Raw genomic sequence first — 18,749 nt, 5'->3', positions numbered from 1 at the left:
GTACAGGGGGTGTGTGTGACCAGGGGATCTGTGAATGAAGATGCTCAGGAGAGGAAGGCATGAATGCAGCCGGTCCTTGTGGGTGAGGGAAGTCATGGATGCAGGCAGTTGCACTTGAAAAGGGCTGTGCACGAGTGGGGTCTGGCGTGCAGGGAGCCACCCTACTCCTTTCTCTTCCTTCAGGGAAATGGAGGGGAACTGAAAGGGCGATGGAAAAAGCCTTTGGGGCAGGGCCAGGGAAGAGGTGGCTTTGCTCCCGCGAGGCTCCCAGCCCACTCGGCGGGTCTGGCCCTGGCAAGCCGAGGCGCTATGTGGACTATCGCTTTCCCCGAAGTCGGCTCTGCGGAGCGGGTAAACGAAACCAGGCGGACCCGGGGAGGGGGTGGGGGAAGGCGGCGCGGGGCGCGGGCCGGCCCGGGGGGCGGGGCCGCTGGCCTTTCCCCACCCCCGGCGCCCGGCCCTATCGCCAGCCCTGCGCGCAACCACCCGTCCTGCGCATCTCGCTGGCCCCACAGCCGCACCATGAAGGCGCTTCTGCTCGCCGTGCTGGCTGCGGTGCTGTGCGTGGAGAGAGGTAAGGGCGGGGGGGGGGGGGGTTTCCCCATCACCCAACCATCACCCAACCATCACCCAACCATCACCCAACCATCACCACCCAGCCACCACCATCTCTTCCCGAGGTTCCCCAGTCCCTCCCCAGCCCCGGGTTTGGGAGCAAACTGGGGAGGGGGGAGGTGTGCTCTGCGTCTTGCAGGGTGAGCCCTGGAAGTTGGACGTTTGCAAAGGGGCATGAGGTTTGCGAAGGGGAGGGGGGCAGACAGAGCTGAGCCCTGCCGAGGTTTGCTGGGGGGGGTGAGGGGGTGTCTTTCCAAGCCCTGCCTCGCAGCAGTGTCCCTCTTAAAGCGGGAACTTCGGGGCTTCCGTGCCTCTGTGTGTAGGTGTGCATCTCCAGCTGTGCGTGCAGATATTTCGGAGCTTTTTCCCAGTTGCAGCTCAAACAAAGACCAGGGCTGACTCCGCTCCCCCCTTTGCGGTGCAGCCAGCCGGGATAACGGCACCGAAATGGGCTGAGATGCAGCCCCAGGGGAGGGAGGGTGGAGGGGAGATGGAGCCCGGCAATGGCTGCTGGAGCAAAGTCTGGGGCAGAGCCACTCGCGATCCTGACTCCAGCATCCTTGGGGCCAGGCTGCGGTGGCCAACGCGTGGGGTGGTGGCCCCCAAGGGACCGTGCCCTGCGAAGCACATCTTGGGGCTGCCACCAAAGCCTGGGGAGAACGTGCTTCCTGTTGCTGGGGCACTGAGCTTCAAGTTGTCCAAGTCGCAGGGTCTGCAATCCCTGCCTTCCCGTCGACTCCCATTTCTGACCATCCAAACTCCACGGGGCCGTGCAAAAAACCCCATATTGCTTCCATATGTCGATGCTTGGAGAAGCCAAACAAAGAGCAAACAGGAGAGTTCTGGGCCCTCTGAGCCCCCAGCTCAGGAAACATGCGCCCTTCTTGTTTCCTGAGGACATGGGTGAGAAGAAACTGGTTGTTTGCTGCCCTTCCCCGTGGGGTTCGGGAAACAACTGGCAATTCAAGCGTTGGGTCTTGGTCAGAGCCCAGCTGGCATGCGCTCAGTTCCAGCTGGGAGGATGGGGTGTCCAGGCCAAGGCAGTTGAATGTTTCACTCCCCCCGTCTAATGCCTTCAAAAAACCTTTCCGCTTCAAAGTAAGTTCTTAGCCAGGCAGAAGGGTCTGTTGCAGGTCGCTTTATCCCCAAACATATCATGAAGTCTTTTACAGAAAAGCTTTGCCCCCCTGCTCAAAGTGCACTGAAGATCTTGCATATGGTATATTCTTGTATATGATATATAAGAACCTTGTCTAAGAGCAATGGAAAAGGCACTTGGCATAGGGACCGAATGGAAGAGCTGCCGAAGCAAGAGCATTTTTCACTAGTGCTGCTGAGCTTCAGAGCGGGCTTTTAAATGCTTTTTTTTCCTTTCTTTTTTTCCTACATTGCTCTTTGCAAGAATGAATTCAACCTCTCATCTGAGGAATTCCCCTAAATGATCTGCTCTGTTTTGGGAGCTCTTTGTTCCTCCGAGAAGCCAAGCAGCAAACAAATAAACACATAAATTCTTCCCGTGGAAGAACGCTGCATTTTTCTAGTTTATGAAAACGAGGCTTCCCTTTTGCATTGTTCAGTCTTGGGCACTTTTTTTTTTTTTTCCTTTCCTTTTTTTGTAGCCTTGAGCTCCAACTCTTTGCTTTGTCTCCAGCTGCGTATAATAATTCTGCCACCCGTCTTCTGCCTTTTGTCTTAAACACTCAGCCTGCTTGTTCGCTTAACTCTGCAGTGGGTTATTTAGTTATCATCTATTTTGCTGGGGCAGAAAGTGGCACTAGTTATGACTCTGTATTTCCTCTCTTAAACTATGTTGAAAGACTCGCCTCTCTTGGAAAGATTTTGTCTGTATTAACGCAAGGGGTAATAGGTAGGTGTGACAAAGAAAAACATGGGGACAGGTAGGAGATGCTATGGTAGGAGCATATATTTAGTCACGTGGTGGAGAATTTCATGCCTAAAGGCACTTTTATGTGCATGTACAAATATTTCCAATGTGTTTGTATCTGGAACCTTTAAAGACTTAATGAATAGCACTGCACCACTTGACTTCTGTGGTCGGCCTAGTGCGCAAATACACATAAGGACATATGTTCCACCATAATGTCCACGGAAAGCCTATAATCCACTTCATTCCTGCTCACAGATGGTTCCTGTGAAATAAGATGAGTCAATTTGCCCTCCTTGCTTTGCCCTCGGGGTGGTTGCAAAGAGAAGGGTTTGGGACAGGTCACCTGAGATTTGGGACCAAGAGAGCGCTGGGCTTCACCTTTGAGGTCCCACGCTGGGTTTTGGCCAACGTGGTCAAAAATACCACCGATGGAAACGCTCTGAGGGTTCAGCAAGGGACAATGTTGGCCTGTAGGCTCCATGGCTGGCTCCATCCTTCCATCTCCTAGATCCAGAGGCAACGTCCACTGACGTATCTCTCCTTTTGACTCGGGTGGTGGCCCTGTAATCCTGGGTGCTATGTGTAGGTTGTGGTTGCTATGTTGACATGCTCAGGTAACTTGGTTTTGTCGCAAGGGTCATTTGGAAACTGATGATCGTTGGAGGATGGATGAGACAGTCCAGGAATTCTTGCTTAGGGGGTTCTGGTGTTGGCCTTGTCACCAAAGCAGAATTATCCGGCTGCCTCGATGTGACATTCAGGATCTCCCGCTAACCTGCTTTAACCCAATTCCCTGAGATGATGTTTTTGTTTTCTTTCCCTGCCTTGGCAGTCACTGCTCAAAAGTCATTCCTCAGAGCAGAATTGTTATTTTTATCTCGATTGCCCTGTAAAAAGCTTTTATTTTCTTGTATGACCTAAAGACTCCATGACAGGGACTACTGAAGTGAGCCCTCCCAGGGCTTCACCACCTTCACCTCCTTAGGATAAGCTGTTTGTGGTGGGGCTGAAAGAGGTAGGAGCAGGAATGACACTGCCTTGCACTTCCCATCCTGAATCAGCCCCGTGCTCCGTTTTGCATCCCGTAAATGCAGAAGAGAAAGGCAGTGCCTCGTGTAAGGACTTGCCCATCCGAGCGCTCAAAAATCAGAGCCCTTGGAGCATCGGGAGCAGACCTGATCTGTCTGCCTATGTAGGTCAACGATTGCAGTGTGGAGGTGATGTTCTTTCATGTAAAATACAGAGAAGATCGTCCGTCCCCTGTAAAGTGTGTATGTCCCTGCTGAGTCACCGGTCCAGGCTGTTTCTGCAACCATTGCCCACCACCGAATGCTGTTTTCCAATCTTTTGTGCTTCTTGGGTAGGTCTAAAGGATGAGGAGTGGGAGCCAGCTGGGGTGGTCCATCCTGCTCGTGTAGGATAAATCATTTTAGGGGACCTGCTGTGGAGGAAGGCATGCTTTTTTTGCTTTTCCCCAAATTAAAAAGCTTGGTTTCATGTGCTACCTTCATAATTCTGTGACTCCCTAGGTAGTGGGACAGTGCATGTCCTTGCAGGTCTTGCTGCAATGCTGGGCTTGGTCTAGCTGAGAAGGCATTTCCACTATGTGTGCTAGATCAAGCGTAGCCTAAGCTTCGTGACCTGCCTTTGGCAGCAGGGCACAGAAATGCTCCAGGCCACACCTGGAGCATTTTCCATCAGTGTTCATGGCTGAATAAGCCCAAATATCAGGCTACAGGTTGCAGGCTCGGACTTGTCTCCGTTGCTTGGTTTCAAGTTGGCAACTGCAGCTTGAACCCCCTCTTGGTGCAAACAGAAGCATGCCATAAAGTACCAGCCTGACCTGTGGTTGTGTTGAGGCTTTAGCTGACAGTTGATCCTTCCAAGAGCTTGAAATAGATCCCTATGTTTCAACCCTTCACTTGGCCATTTTTTTGGGGAGAATACCTATTGCAGATTGATACAGCCGAAATAGCAAGGGTGGCTGTGGCCAGATGCAGCGGGTGCCGTGTGTCAGAGGTGGGAACCACCAAGCGAGGAGGTGTTCCCACCAACCCCTAACCGAGGTGTGTCCTTCCCTTGCAGCCCACACGCTCGTCTGCTTTTCGTGCTCGGATGCCTCCTCCAACTGGGCCTGCCTGACGCCTGTCAAGTGTGACGACAATGACAAACACTGTGTGACGACGTACGTCGGAGTGGGATTCGGTGAGTGGTGACAGGACCTTCTCCTGCCCCTCTTGGCTGCTCTCCCAGGCCACCTGCTGAGCTGCTGAAAGCCATTCCTTCCTTTGGCTGGAAAAAGGGGAAAGTTCTGCTTAGCAGCCGAGTGTCAGGCCATCCCAAGGGAATTTTTACAAGGGACGTGCTGCCAGACAGAGCCACGTTGAAGCCCACGTGCTTGTACTGGTGGCAGGAGTCCGAGGGGAATTTCAGGATGGGGAGGTTGCTGAAGAATAAGTGAAAGGGTGGAGGATGCTCCAGGCTTCCTCTGGAGGATGCTCCAGGGTTGCCCTTCCTGCCTTTGCCCTGTGTTCGGGTTGCTCATCCCTCAGTCCCACCTTTTGCTTCTTCGTTCTCCTTGGATGAAGTTACAAGGAAGGGGGATTTGCAGATTTTCCTCCCTAAGGAGCTGGCTCTGTCTTTCCTGGATGCTGCTCCTAGGGAAGCAGGTCTGGCACCATTGCAGAGCCCAGAGCCCAGCCTGGTTTGCATTGCAGGTGGGAGGGGTGTTGCATGCCCGAGCTGCACGGTCTGCAACGTGGGCGAGTCGTGCCTGCACAAACGGAGGCTGGGAGCTTTTATAAGCCTGTCGTCTTAGTGCAGTGCTAATGGTTTCCTGTTTCCTGCTGCTAAATGTGTGCTGTGCCTCTCTCGCAGCTGATGCTCGAAACGCAGCCTTCGCTCGTGAGTGCCTCCCCCGGTGGTCTGTACGCCCCGTGCTCCCCGTCTCGCTCGAGGAGTCCCAGGGTCACGCTCGAGTGGGATTTTTGAGATTCTTCAGTGGAGCCGTAGCGGCCAGACTTGGGCCGACAGCCTGGAAGGGGTGTCCCTGGGGTGTTGCACGGTCTCTGGGGGCCGTGTGGGAGGTTATCGTGGGTGTTCCTTGAAACGTGTGGGCTGGCTGAAATGACTGCCGTAGCCTGACGCCGAGAAGCACTTCATCCTCTCCGTGCCGCCTGCGATGCTTCGGCTATTTCAGTACTGTTATTTCCTTTGCGGAACAGGTGATCAGAAAGCTGAGAAACATTCTAAACCCGTCTCCTTTTGCTTTTCCTCCTTTCCCACCCCCCCTAACCTAAATTCAGGCAGCAAATCTGGCCAGTCCATCTCCAAAGGATGCTCTCCCATTTGCCCCAGCGCCGGGATTAACATCGGCATAGCGGCTGCCTCCGTTTACTGCTGCGACTCCTTCCTCTGCAACATCAGCGGTTCCAGCAGCGTGAAAGCCAGCTACGCTGTCCTGGCCTTGGGAGTCCTCGTTAGCTTCATCTACGTCCTCAGGGCTCGCGAGTGATGGGGCTGGCCGAGGAGGACCCACCTTCCACGGGCCGTCGCAGGTCTGATTAGCCAATATCTTCTCTGTTGCTGTCTGCAAGGAGATCTTCTACTTCTCAGCAGGCTTCCAAGGTGGTTATCTCCCAGACTTTATGCTCTTCCAGCATCGGGGACCTGGGCGGTTTGGCCAAGCTGTTCTCCTCCTTCTGTGGACATACCCCACCGCACCCTTACACCTCCTTGGCAAAGGTGGATCATTTTGAAAGGGTTTCTGCTTTTGTACCTAATACTCCCCCCTCTCGTTTCTAAAGTTGGTTAAAACAAGACTGGGACTTTCCAAGAACCAATTAATTAACTCGAGATACCACCCGGTCAAGCGTTCAGACGTTCCTTTCTCTCACCGCCATGGAGGTGCCTGGCACCGGCGTGTTTTGGCACATGGGTGTTCCAGGCACCGGGAATGCATGACCCGAAGGGAGACACATTCCCAACCCCTTGCAGCTGCAGTCTCTTTTTATAAAATAGTTTCGTTTCTTCTGATCCTGGGCTGACTTGTTCTGGAAAACGAATGCCGCGTACCTTGTCCTTCCAAGATCTGTAAGTGCCCGACCTCTGAATAAACATGCTCCTGTTGTTAGCTGAGATGGGAAGTGTGCTGTTTGTGTTTCCTTGCTCCAGACAGAGAGATTAGAAAAGATCTTAGAAGAAACTCAAATATTATGCCCAGCACGAGGGCTTGTTACCCTCTCAAGCGGCTTTTGAGTGCTCCATATCAGCATTCCTTCTGGTTCACTTCTGAGCAGCAAGTCCATCTTCTCCTTGTCCTTTCTGATAAACACCCCTGGGCCAGCTCGTTTCACCTCTCTTGGGAATCGCCTTTTCCGGGTGCGTTTTAGTGAAAAATGCCAGTTATTGGGGTCTGAGTCAACCCCCTTGCTCCTAATGGGCCAAGCACACTGGGAACAGGACCTCTAAAAATAAGTCTGCATGTTACAAAGACTTGGTGCCTCAATTTCCCCACTTTGGACCTGTGATGGTGATAGACAATAACATGAATACCCAAATGATCCAGGGCAACAGGTCTGTTTGCAAAATGTAGTGAAGTCAGAGGCAAAGATATCAATACTCAGATCTTTAGGTTCAACCTGCAATCACTGGCTGATGGTGCACGTGGACTGCAGAAGGTGACTTCAACACCAAACCTGCCACTCCTGCTGTTCCTCGGATTCCAGGATCTTCCCAGGTGTTTCACCAGCGTTGCTCCTGGAAGTTCTTGGCCGTCCCATGGGAGATGTGCCCTCCTACCATCTCTGCGTCATGTTGGTTTCCTACCTATGGACCTGCTAGACACAAAACAAGCCAAAATTGAGCCTTAAACTGTCAGGTGAAAAATTGCTGTTACTTCTACTGATTGATCAAAGGTGCACTGGGCTTTTTTTCCTCTTCTAGCAGCAGAAATCAAGAGTAGCCTTGGCACTCTTTAGCCATGCCCTCCTTGTCTCCTTTGGACATGGTTCTCCTGTTTTGTATCAAAAAACAAAACAAGAGCCTCTCAAGCTGCACGTGGTTTAATTATACCTCTGTCCCCACTTAAATGAGTGATAAACAGCTTCTTTTGAAAGATGCGTGCAGATGTATAGAAATATTTGCAACAAAAGGAGTTGCATGTTTTTTTGTCCTCCTTCTCCCTCTCTTTTAATTAAAATGACACAGATGCTAATGACAGCTTTTACAACAGGAGGGACTGTGACATGACCTGCAATTAGGTGATGAGTTTGGTAAGAACGCGTTGCTTGTCTCGTTGTTCCTCAGATGTGCCTTCCTCTGGTTAATGCATTCTCCCTTGCCTGCTGGGACCACTGCAAACCTCTGCTATGCACACAGAGCACAGGGAAAATTGGGGAAAAAATTACGAGAAATGGGGTAAATATTCCCTGTGCCTGAGCCTTCCTCCCAAGAGGGTTAGAGACCTTGTTTGAAGGGTTGATTTGTTCCTCACCACTTGCTGTGAGTAGTGACACCAAGGCAGCAACCAGAGTATTCTACCTTGCAAGTAATGGGGCTGTGAGTATTTTTTAGCCACCTGGTAAAGGTATATTGATTTTGGACTCAATTACCTTCACAACGTCTCTGCTGTGAGCAAAGAGCTAAACTTAAAAGCCATCAGCGTAGCTGTGTCCTGATCCCTGCTCATGCTTTTGCGAGGGTCTTGAGGATGCTACAATGGACAACCCCATGGGCTAAAAGCTACGAGCAGGGTTATGAGACCTGGCTGCCCCCTCCAATCACAGAATCATAGAATAGTTTGGGTTGGAAGGGACCTTCAAAGCTCATCCAGTCCAACCCCTGCCATGAGCAGGGACATCTGCACCAGCTCAGGTTGCTCAGAGCCCCGTCCAGCCTGGCCTGGGATGTCTCCAGGGATGGTTCAGCCACCACCTCTCTGGGCAACCTGGGCCAGTGTTTCACCAGCCTCATCATAAAAAATTTCTTCCTCGTATCTAGCCTGAATCTCCCCTCCTTTAGTTTAAAACCATCACCCCTTGTCCTATCACAACAGGCCCTGCTAAAAAGTCTGTCCCCATCTTTCTTATCGGCCCCTGAAAGGCCGCAATAAGGTCTCCCCGGAGCCTTCTCCAGGCTGAACACCCCAGCTCTATCAGCCTGTCCTCTCAGCAGAGCTGTTCCAGCCTCAGGTCATTGCTGGGGCTCCTCTGGCCCCTCTCCAGCAGGTCCATGTGTGTCCTGTGCTGAGGACCCAGAGCTGGACCAGCACTGCAGGGGGGTCTCAGCAGAGCGGAGCAGAGGGGCAGAATCACCTCCCTCCATATGCTGGTCATGCTCCTTTCGATGCATTGGCCTTCTGGACCATCTCCTTTCTATCTTGACTTTCTGTCTTGACTATCTTGAGTTTGCTCGTGCCAAGTACTCAGTTATGCAAGGGAACAAGGGCTGATGGGAAGAGCGTTCAGGAGGCTACTTACCCTATACAAATAGCAAGTTATATTAATGGTATTGCCAGGGGACATATCTGAAGGTCAGTTTGCACATGTTCTCAAGCCTATAGATGAGGAATAGATTACATATGGAGATTTTTTTTTTTCCTCTTCATCCTCTTTTTGTCTTTCTCTCCTACTCGTGGGCTATATTCCTGTACGCTTAGGATATGGTAGAAGAGATATTGGCAGTTTTTCTTTTCGAACACATGTGGCAAAGATCTCTTTGATAGATATATGTATATTTGAGAGAGAGGGAGGGTATGACAGCTTGTCAAATGCAAGAGATGTTATTCAACAGTTTTAATCCCAAGCATGATATGATCAGCTCTGCAAAGTCTCACAACTTCTGGTCCTACTATACATATTTTTTTTTAATGCCCAAGACCCCAGCACCAGAAATTATGAGAACCTCAGCTGCTCTAAAGCCCAGGAGTGAAAGGCCTGAAAATGTGCAGCTCTAATAATTAAAGACATAAATAATAAGAAGAAAATAAATAACAAGAACCCAGCATTTATAGAGCATTAAAACTAGTGGCTCGTTAAACCAAACGCCTGATTTGGAACTTGAGGGCCATGGTGGGACGGCCCTTAAGTGCTTTGAATGTGTTTACTTGGACTGTGGAAGTAGAGATTGAAATCTCAGCAGAAAATTCAGTTCCTTATCTTTTCTGACAAGACGAGAGGTTACGAGGGGAGGCAGCTTTGCTCCGTACAAGCATAAAATATCCCCAACAGTTTTCACTGGAAAATAAGAGCTTAAGTCAAAACCTGCCCATTTTGGAGCATGCTCATGAGAAAATGGTTTCTGTGCTTCCGCCCTGGAAATCGCTGTATTTCAGCAGCAGCTGCTGCCATCTACCACTATGCCAATGTCGCAAGGGTTCTTATTTTTGTGTATAGTCCGTACAAAGCTTACTGCGACACCAGCCCTTTCCACTCAGGTTCGCTGTTTGCTGAAAAGGAGGATTTAAAAATGAACAACAAAGTTCTTCCAACTGTTTTTGAGTTTGTTTTTTTTTTTTTTTGCAAAAGGGAATTTTTTTTTTCTTTTGGAAAACACAAACCTGATGTGACTTCCTTGCACAAAACAGCCAGAACAGATAAGGCCAGTTGCTTAATGATTACTCAAATGGTCCACCTCATTACTCAAAAAATGTCCTTGCTTGGTGTTAAGTTACTCAAGTTACAGATTATTTGAGGTTACTTGCCTCCCAGGGGCCCTATTTGCCATGAAGGAGGTTGTGGTCCCACCACACCTGTGGGAAGCTTGGTAGCTCTGGTCCAGGTGGCTATTTGTCCACGCTGGAGTGAGATATAGGCATCGATGCTCCTCTGTCTCTGGAAAAGCAGATGTGGTGCACATCTGGATGCTGGGAGGTTTAGAGCCCTATCACAAGCCCGTTACTCCTGTGATCCCAACGCTTTTGCACCTTGAAGCTGGGCTGTGTTTTCACTGTCATCCTCGGCAGCGAGGTGCTCTGGGTCTCAGCTGTTAGGGGTGAAGATGGCTCTGAATCCTTCCTTGATCCTAGAGGAGTTATTTCACCCCTGGAAAGCTTCTGTCTGAGGCTAGAGAACTGGAATGGGGACAGATACACTCAATTTTGCATTTTGGGATCGTCCATGGAAGCGAAGTCCTGGGTTGGTCCTGCCATCTACTGGCTTTTGCCAGACTTGGTAGAGATGCTTTGAAGCCCAGATCTCACAAGTCAGGGAGGAACCATCAACACATGAAATCAGGAGTAGGGACCCAAGGGCGAGTTATCTTTAACCAGATAATTGCATGCAAAGCAGGGAATCGGAAACCTTAGAGACAGATTGAATGTTTTAATTTGTCCACCTTTGCTCTGATAGTGTAAACTGAGAAATTAAAGGCTTAACAGGCTTCCCAGGTCCAATGCTTTCCAAGGGAACACTTTTTCCAGCTCAAAATCTGCCATTTCATCAAAACTGAAACACTTAATGAAAATATAATAAGGTAAATAAATTTTTGCAGAAAAAATATTGACACATTTTATTTCAGCTTTGTTGGATGATCTTGCTTCACTGAGATGGTTACACTCAAATGTTGATTTGACTAATACATATATGTGAGATTTGTAATTGTGTAATACCTTTATTGTAACAGAATGAGCAGAATAAAGTAAAATAGATTCCTTTAAATATATTAATGTAAGTGTAGTGTATGTTACATATCATTTCTTATACTCTAATAAAAATATATAGAATTAATAAAAAGGTGCACTTGGAACAAAATTTTTTGATGGTTCTGCAGATATTATAGATACTGCCTCTTGCTTTGTGTGAAAAGAAAGTCCTTGGGTTGGATTCAAAACCCAGAGCTGGGGCTGGCAGGCCAGTCAAAAGGACAGACATGAAACTGAGCCTGTAGACTATAGGGACAGATAAATCCATACATGCCATCTCAAGGCCATTGGAGTCTCTTCCTGGTGATGGATAAAGAACAGGGATTGTCTTTGCCTTCAATAGTCATGCTCATAAATATCATTGACTTGCCCATGACCCTACTGGGAACGGAGATGGGATTTGTTCTTTGAGCCTGCGCTTTTTTTCGTTGGAGATGGTGGCTATTTTGGGCACATAATGGTCCCTGTGTGGGTGTCTGTGGGCAGCTGCTCCTATTCCTGAGCTCTCCAAGGCTTCAGGGGCTGTTCTGGCGTCTCTCAGATGAACACATGGACACATGGACACACAGACACACAGACATGGGGCTGCTTGCTCTGGAGATTGCCCCCTGCTCTCCTGAACCAAGGAGCACTCATGCTGCTGTGCAAAGACGTTTTATTCTAATTTTTGTTTATAAGCTTTATTATTTTTCTGGGAGCCCAGCTGGAACCTGTGGGAGAAGGAGATCATGTTCTCTGGGGAATGTAAGATAAATGCAGAATAACCATGGGCTCTCAGGAGATTCTCAGAAGCAGCCATGAGCTGTTTGAAACAAAGACATAAAAATATATTTATTTTTCTCTAGAAAAACCCAGCCTGGACTATCTCCTTCCTGGGAAAGGGTCTTCTCCTCTGCTCTCCATCCTTGCAATCCTAATTTTTCAGCCTTCCTTACAAGTGTTTTTGGAGATGGCAGGGCACCAGTGGTGACAGGGAGTGTTCTAGGGACTGAAGGGCATTGCACAGCATGTGGTGACAGAAGAAACTTGTCCCCAGGAGGCTACACCTCCCTCCTGCTTGGCATCCCCACCTTTTCTTCAAGAATTGCCACCCATGTCCCTGCTCCTACTGCTCCATGGGGACCTCTCGGTCTCTAGACAGGACCAGGATTGGCTGTCCCGCATGTCAGGTATTCAGAAAGTTCAGGGAAATTGTGCCTTTTCTCAAAATCAAAAAGGAGACGCCATTAATGTTTTGACATAGAGGTAACAGAGCTGCTTGCTTCATTGTGGTCTGTATTTCCGGGTGAGCCTCGTTAGGGGATGCACTGATACCAAATGCCCAAAAGTATTTCTTGAAACTAAACAACACGGGCTGTTGCCAGTGTTTCAGTTGGCTCTGTGGGTGTTTCTCACTGGCATTCCAAGGTTGTGATGATTATCTCGGGGTATGAGACACCACGTGCCAGCAAATGGGTCTGAAAGCAGGAGAATTTCTGCATCCCCATCCCTGCCCTTTTCTGTCTCTCTGGACATGTCTCCTCTCCAGCTGTGGCAGACACAGGTTTTAGAGGAAGGAATAACTCTGGGGCTGGTCTCCAGAAAATGGGTTCATTTCCTATTTTTTGAGGTGGAGGAGTCAAGAAAAGTGTGGAGGTAGATAGTTTGCAAGTGAAAATTTGAGTGGTGCTGAACGAAGGAAAAAAAATAGACTGAATCAAGAGCTCCACCTTCTGTCAGTGCTAAACCTCTCCACTTTCTTTCCCCCCCTGTTCCTTTTCTGCCCAGTTCCTGCGTATTGAGGTCCACATGAGAAGCCATAAGGAGCAAGTGAGAAGATGGCACCTCCGGGTCACAATGCTGACTTGGGCAGGAACCGAGATGGGAGGAGGCTGGAAAGATGGGAGGTGCTTTGTGTGGCTGTGGGAACACATTCCTGCTTATCATCTCCCAAGAAAAAGAGTTTTAAAACAACGCACAACGTACTTCGGTCTCCTTGGGTTTGGCGATCTGGCCCTTCCTGTGACACCCGAGTTACCATTAAGTTAATAACTCTTGCGTAGAAACAGTTGAGCTAGTGTGAGTAAAATTTAACACATACAGCATCAAACCCATGGGGGAAGAGGGGTGAGTAGTGTGCCTTGTTCTCCTTCTCCGTGCCAATTAACACAAACAACGACTGGGTGCACTGTATTTCACACAGATTCTTGTCACGCCCGCATCACCGAGAGCGATGTCACGTTGTCGTCCCCGAGCGCCAGGTGCTCCTGGCTCCGATTCTGTCTTATTGCTAAAATTGTGGGATGTGGTGACCCATTCTCGGATGAGAGTCCTGAGTTTCACATGAGGTTCCCTTCCTGAGCCCAGACCAGTTAAACCTGCTGGTTTAAGGAACGGCACCCATTTATTATCATAGAATCATAGAATAGTTTGGGTTGGAAGTGACCTTTAAAGGTCATCTAGTCCAACTCACCTGCAATGAGCAAATTATTAGAGGAAAGGTGACAAAAACCAAACACAAGCACTCAGTAGAATAGATGTGGGATGGTGGCACCTTGTGACAGCTTTGCAGTACTCAGGTTCTTTATAAGGGCAAGATGTATCTACTCACATTGGAGTTTAACTTATGGTTTGTACAAAGCAATTTAGATAGACTGGCTTGAGTTTCTCTCTTTTTTTTTTTTTTTAATTTTCACATGGATGTTTCTCATCCTAAATCTGGTTGGAACCAAATAAATAGGAAAACTGAATATTGGAACAGCGAAAATGGAAAACTACAAAAATAATCCTAAAAATGCTTCCCTCGCTTTCTTGGGAAATGAGCTGAGCCCAGAAATTTGCATTTTCTTCTCTTGTCGGAAGGTGGCAGTGGCAAGCCCCAGATCTGCCAGTGCAGGCTCAGTAGGATGTCCTGGGATGGGTGTGTTGACATACCAGGACAACATGCCCATTTGCTAAGGGACATGATGGGCAGACTGAACTTGGGGACACACTCCTGCCAGTCCTCAGCCAAAGACACGTGGATCTTTCCAGCTCCAATGCCAAGTACTGAAGTATTAGATGGAGAAGAAAAAGGCCTGGAGGCAAAGCTGCTTCTTTTCAGTCAGGACATTTACTGTTTTACATGTGTTGTCCTTGTTCCTCCCTTCCAGGTCAATGAGAAGTGACTCAGATAGGAAAGTATCTCTTGTTCATCAGATGAAGGAACATAGGGGATAATTAAAACAGGTGACACCTAAACTGAGCAAGGACATAGACGGGCGACTGAGTGCACCCTTAGCAAGTTTGCTGATGACACCAAGCTGTGTGGTGTGATTGACACTCTGGAGGGATGGGGTGCCATCCAGAGGGACATTGACAGGCTTGAGATGTGGGCCTGTGTGAACCTCATGAAGTTCGACAAGGCCCAGTGCAAGGTACTGCACATGGGTCAGGGTAATCCCAAGCAGAAATACAGGCTGGGCAGAGAATGCATTGGGAGCAGCCCTGAGGAGAAGGACTTGAGGTTGTTGGTTGATGAGAAGCCCAACATGACCTGGCTATCTGCACTTACAGCCCAGAAAGCCAACCGTGTCCTGGGCTTCATCAAAAGAAGCGTGACCAGCAGGTCAGGGGAGGATTCTCCCCCTCTACTCCACTCATGTGAGACCCCACCTGGAGCTCTGTGTCCAGCTCTGGGACCCCCAACATAAGAAGGACACAGACCTGTTGGAGTAAGTCCAGAGGAGGCCACTAAGATGATCAGAGGAGTGGAACACCTCTCCTATGAAGGCAGGCTGAGAAAGTTGGGGTTGCTCAGCCTGAAGGACCTTATAGCAGCCTTTCAGTACCTAAAGGGGACCTACAAGAAAGCTGGAGAGGGACTTTTTACAAGGGCAGCTAGTGCTAGGAGGAGGGATAATAGCTTTATACTGAAAAAGTGTGGATCCAGATTAGATATGAGGAAAAAGTAACACCTCATTGGCTAAGTTGCTATCATCAATGTTACTTTTCTACTCCCTCCTCTCTCACGGGTACATCCCTTCTCTCTCACGGGTACACTTCAATATCTCCGGATACTCCTTTACTCCCATGTCTCTCATGGGCAAACCTTAACATCTTCAAGGCTGATGTCTGTTCCCATACCTTCTGTCAGGGAATCCATGGACCCACCGTAGTTTCCCACACCACGAGGGTGGTGAAACACTGAAACAGGTTGCTCAGAGAAGCTGTGGATGCCCCATCACTGGAAGTGTTCAAGGCCAGTTTGGATGGGGCTTTGAGCAACCTGGTCTAGTGGAAGGTGTCCCTGCCCATGGCAGGAGGGCTGGAACTAGATTATCTTTAAGGTCCCTCCCGACTCAAACCACTGTATGATTCATAGGATTCTATGAAGTGCTTTATGTTCCTGTATCATTAATAATACCTTGGAAAACTGGATGGAGTGAATAATCTTGAAACAAGTGATTAATGCCCCAGTCTGTCAGGGTTGATGGGAAGGAAAAAGATACCAGCTTGAAAACAAAAAGAAAAAAACCAAACCAAACCAAACCAAAAGAAAAATTTGATAGAGAAGGAAGAAAAATTCCCAGTAGTCATAAATATATGATCGATCCTTTTAATGCACATTATGAACACAGAGGGAGAACACGTTTTAGTAGTTAGTAACTCCGGTAAGATTCTCCTATAGGATCACTGTGTCCATGTGCTGGCCACTGGCCAGGCAAGTGATGAATATGAAGGTCCCACCGAGAAAGCGTTAAGTGCTGCACAGAGGTTAGTCTAGATAACAACCTGGAGGTAAGAGGTACCTGCACTGAATTCAACAGAGAAGAAAAAAAACAGGTTGAAAAAAAAATAAGGCAGGTGAATCATTAAATACAGGGAATAGGACTCCTTATAAAAATAAATTATCTTGTCCCCTACCTTCCTGTTGTGGTGAATATACAAAGTATCACTAATTCTCAGGCACAACACACGCCTGGGGTAGACGTAATAGCTATAGCGCGATCTGGTGGGAATATGGGAAGAGCAGCAGAGTTAACGAAACCCTTTGTACTTGTGGTCTGGTCTGATCTGTGTGCCCCAGGTCCTGCACTAACCAGCATCCCTCATGTCCCAGTCTAATACCAAGGTGGAAAGCAGTGTGGAGAGGTCTGCCAAGCTTTCTGTACCCACCTACAGCTCCAATCTGTAGCAGACTGACCTACTACCAGGTGTGAAAGTCACAACTTTTTGCACAGGAGTGTTTTGAGCCTACGACTTGTCAGATTGAGGGGACACGTGTCCTTTCCCCAAGGGTACCTTTCAACAACTTGGTTCCAGGAATCACCCAACCTTTACATGCTCAGTAGGGTTGAGGGAGGGCTGATGTGTCTTGCAAAGATGCATATAATGGAGACATGCTGGATATTGGCCACACGTAGTAGGGAACTGTAGTAAAATTGATCAGTAAGAATCAGGCTGCTGTGACTAATGAGCTAATGAGTGATGCCTGTGTGGAAATGGCTGTAAGAGAGCTGCAAGGTTGGATTCCTGACACATTATTCATAGGGATAGGTGAGATTCAGGCTCGGCACTGTTTATTTTTCACTTTGCTTTCCCAGGTTTCTCTTTAACTTTTAAGGACATTCCTCATCTGCGGAAGAAATGTAGGAGGGCAAAGATACCTGTTTAATTCCTCCCTTTTCAGCGCAAAGTAGCTCTCATCTCTGGAGAATTGTGGGTTCTAGACGGTTAATGGGGAACATGATGCATCAGAGATGAAGTTCATGATAATTTAATCTCTGGCACACTGCACAACAGCAGATTTACTGGTTAGACTAACCCACCCTTGCTGCTGGCTTCCTTAAGTGATTTCCATCATTGACACTGTTTTGAAGCTACTGGGAGAAAACTGTGAATTATTTAAACAAATCTCCTCTTTAGCCTTTCCAATACATAGTTTATACTGCAGTTATGATCAACCCTATAACATGCACCAACTTAATATCTAGAATGGGGAAACTGAATTTTATTTTCCAAAGTCAGCTAGCAAATATTTGACAGAACTTAAAATAAGCCTCTAAGTATGTGGCTTTCAGGCCAGCACTCACTCCTGTTGCTTCTAGTAACTCATAAACCTCCTATCAGGGTTGCACAAAAATAGCAGAAGAACATTGATGAAAAAGGAGCATTAACCAGTCTTTAAACCATGTGGAATATAATGCTGGCTCTATTTCTGGAGTAGCTACTACCATGCTGCATGAGCCTAATTAATCTCTCTGCATCTCAGCTTCCTTATGTATATTGAGATAATATTTACTCATCTTACAGGAGTGATTTTGGGTTTAACCTACTTGTAGGTGTGCAGCAGAAGCTTAGCACCAGTGTTATGACATTGTCATGTCAACACCTCTCCACATTTACCTTCGAATCTAATCATAGCTTTTGCTCATGCATCTGTTTGCTCTGGAAAGTTGTAGGATTCCTGGGAGATATAGAAAGAGCTGATTAGAATAAAGAAAATGGAGGGTTTAAAATGATCAAATCAAGAAGGGTCTCGGTTGTAACATGTGCCTGCACTTCTCTAAGCACACGTGCAGCCCATGGTCCCTGAAAATGTCCTGCAAGTGGATGGAGATATCTTAGGACTTCCCAGTGTGACCTTCTCAGTCTGGTAATTAGGCAGCATGAGCAAGTGTGTTGGGAGGTTTTGGGATTTGGAGACTATTTGCAGCGTGGATGCAACTGTTGCAGGACTGCTCATCTCAGGTGAAGATGCCTCCACTCAGAGACTGTCTCATCTGGCCAGGTGGACAGCAAAGGTGTTTGGCATGGCTTTCTCAGGCTGGAAGTGAAAATTCAACTGAACTTTTATTGATGATAGCAAATCCCTCAGAAACACAAAGAATTCTTTTACTAGTTTGCCTTTGACCACGTACACCAGAAAATATATATTTTTTTTTTTTTCAAATCCATTTTGTGGATTGTTGAGGCAGATTTATACAGGTTGTGTCTTTTTTTTTTTTTTCTCCCCTGTAGTTAATGGAAAACTCCCAACACAACAGGCCCTAATTACCCACAAAAGAAGAAAAAGAGTTCAACAAAAGGCTGTTTGGATGTTGCTATTAATTCTTGTGGTCTCTTTGGTGACTTGCCAACACTGCAAGGCAATTGCTTAGAGTGCGCATAAAAGAGGAAACATTTCAGGCAATGCTTAAAGACTCAGACAAGATCAGCTGGAACTATAAACAAGTGAAGCATGTTGTCACCCCCAACAAACAACCCTCCAAACTCCAGGAGGGCATAGGATTTAAGCAGGGTGCTGGCATGTATTCTTCCATCCAAAAACTTATAACGTAATGAAGATCACATTTCAGACGTACATGTGAAACCAATCATCTAGCACACATTATTTGAGGCCACTTAATACCAGAAACTAGAAACCACACCCCTTTCCAAGTTTTGTTTTGTTTTCTTTTTCCTAAGAACAAACACACACCATCGATCAACGTATTTCCCCATTCTTAGTAGGATTATGAATTTCTCTGCTGAACATGAGCAATGCTAAACCAGGAATATAGGAAAATGCCTTTCCCTAGATAATTTTGTGCTGGAAATAACTGCTACATTTTCATAATCAATGTAGTGACTGTATTATGGAGG

General features: G+C 47.7%; 1 protein-coding gene across 1 annotated transcript; it reads left to right on the top strand.

The window, feature by feature from the left end:
• Window positions 1-461: 461 nt before the first annotated feature.
• LOC135985707 (lymphocyte antigen 6E) lies at window positions 462-6,640 on the top strand. The gene is made up of 3 exons (XM_065629269.1): window positions 462-574; window positions 4,589-4,708; window positions 5,809-6,640. The coding sequence occupies exons 1-3, from the start codon at window positions 523-525 to the stop codon at window positions 6,015-6,017; spliced, it is 381 nt and encodes a 126-aa protein (XP_065485341.1). The 5' UTR covers window positions 462-522; the 3' UTR covers window positions 6,018-6,640.
• Window positions 6,641-18,749: the final 12,109 nt, after the last annotated feature.

The sequence above is a fragment of the Caloenas nicobarica genome, chromosome 2, assembly GCF_036013445.1.
Source record: "Caloenas nicobarica isolate bCalNic1 chromosome 2, bCalNic1.hap1, whole genome shotgun sequence".
NCBI lineage: Eukaryota > Metazoa > Chordata > Aves > Columbiformes > Columbidae > Caloenas > Caloenas nicobarica.
This window is presented reverse-complemented; position numbering and strand designations above follow the sequence as displayed.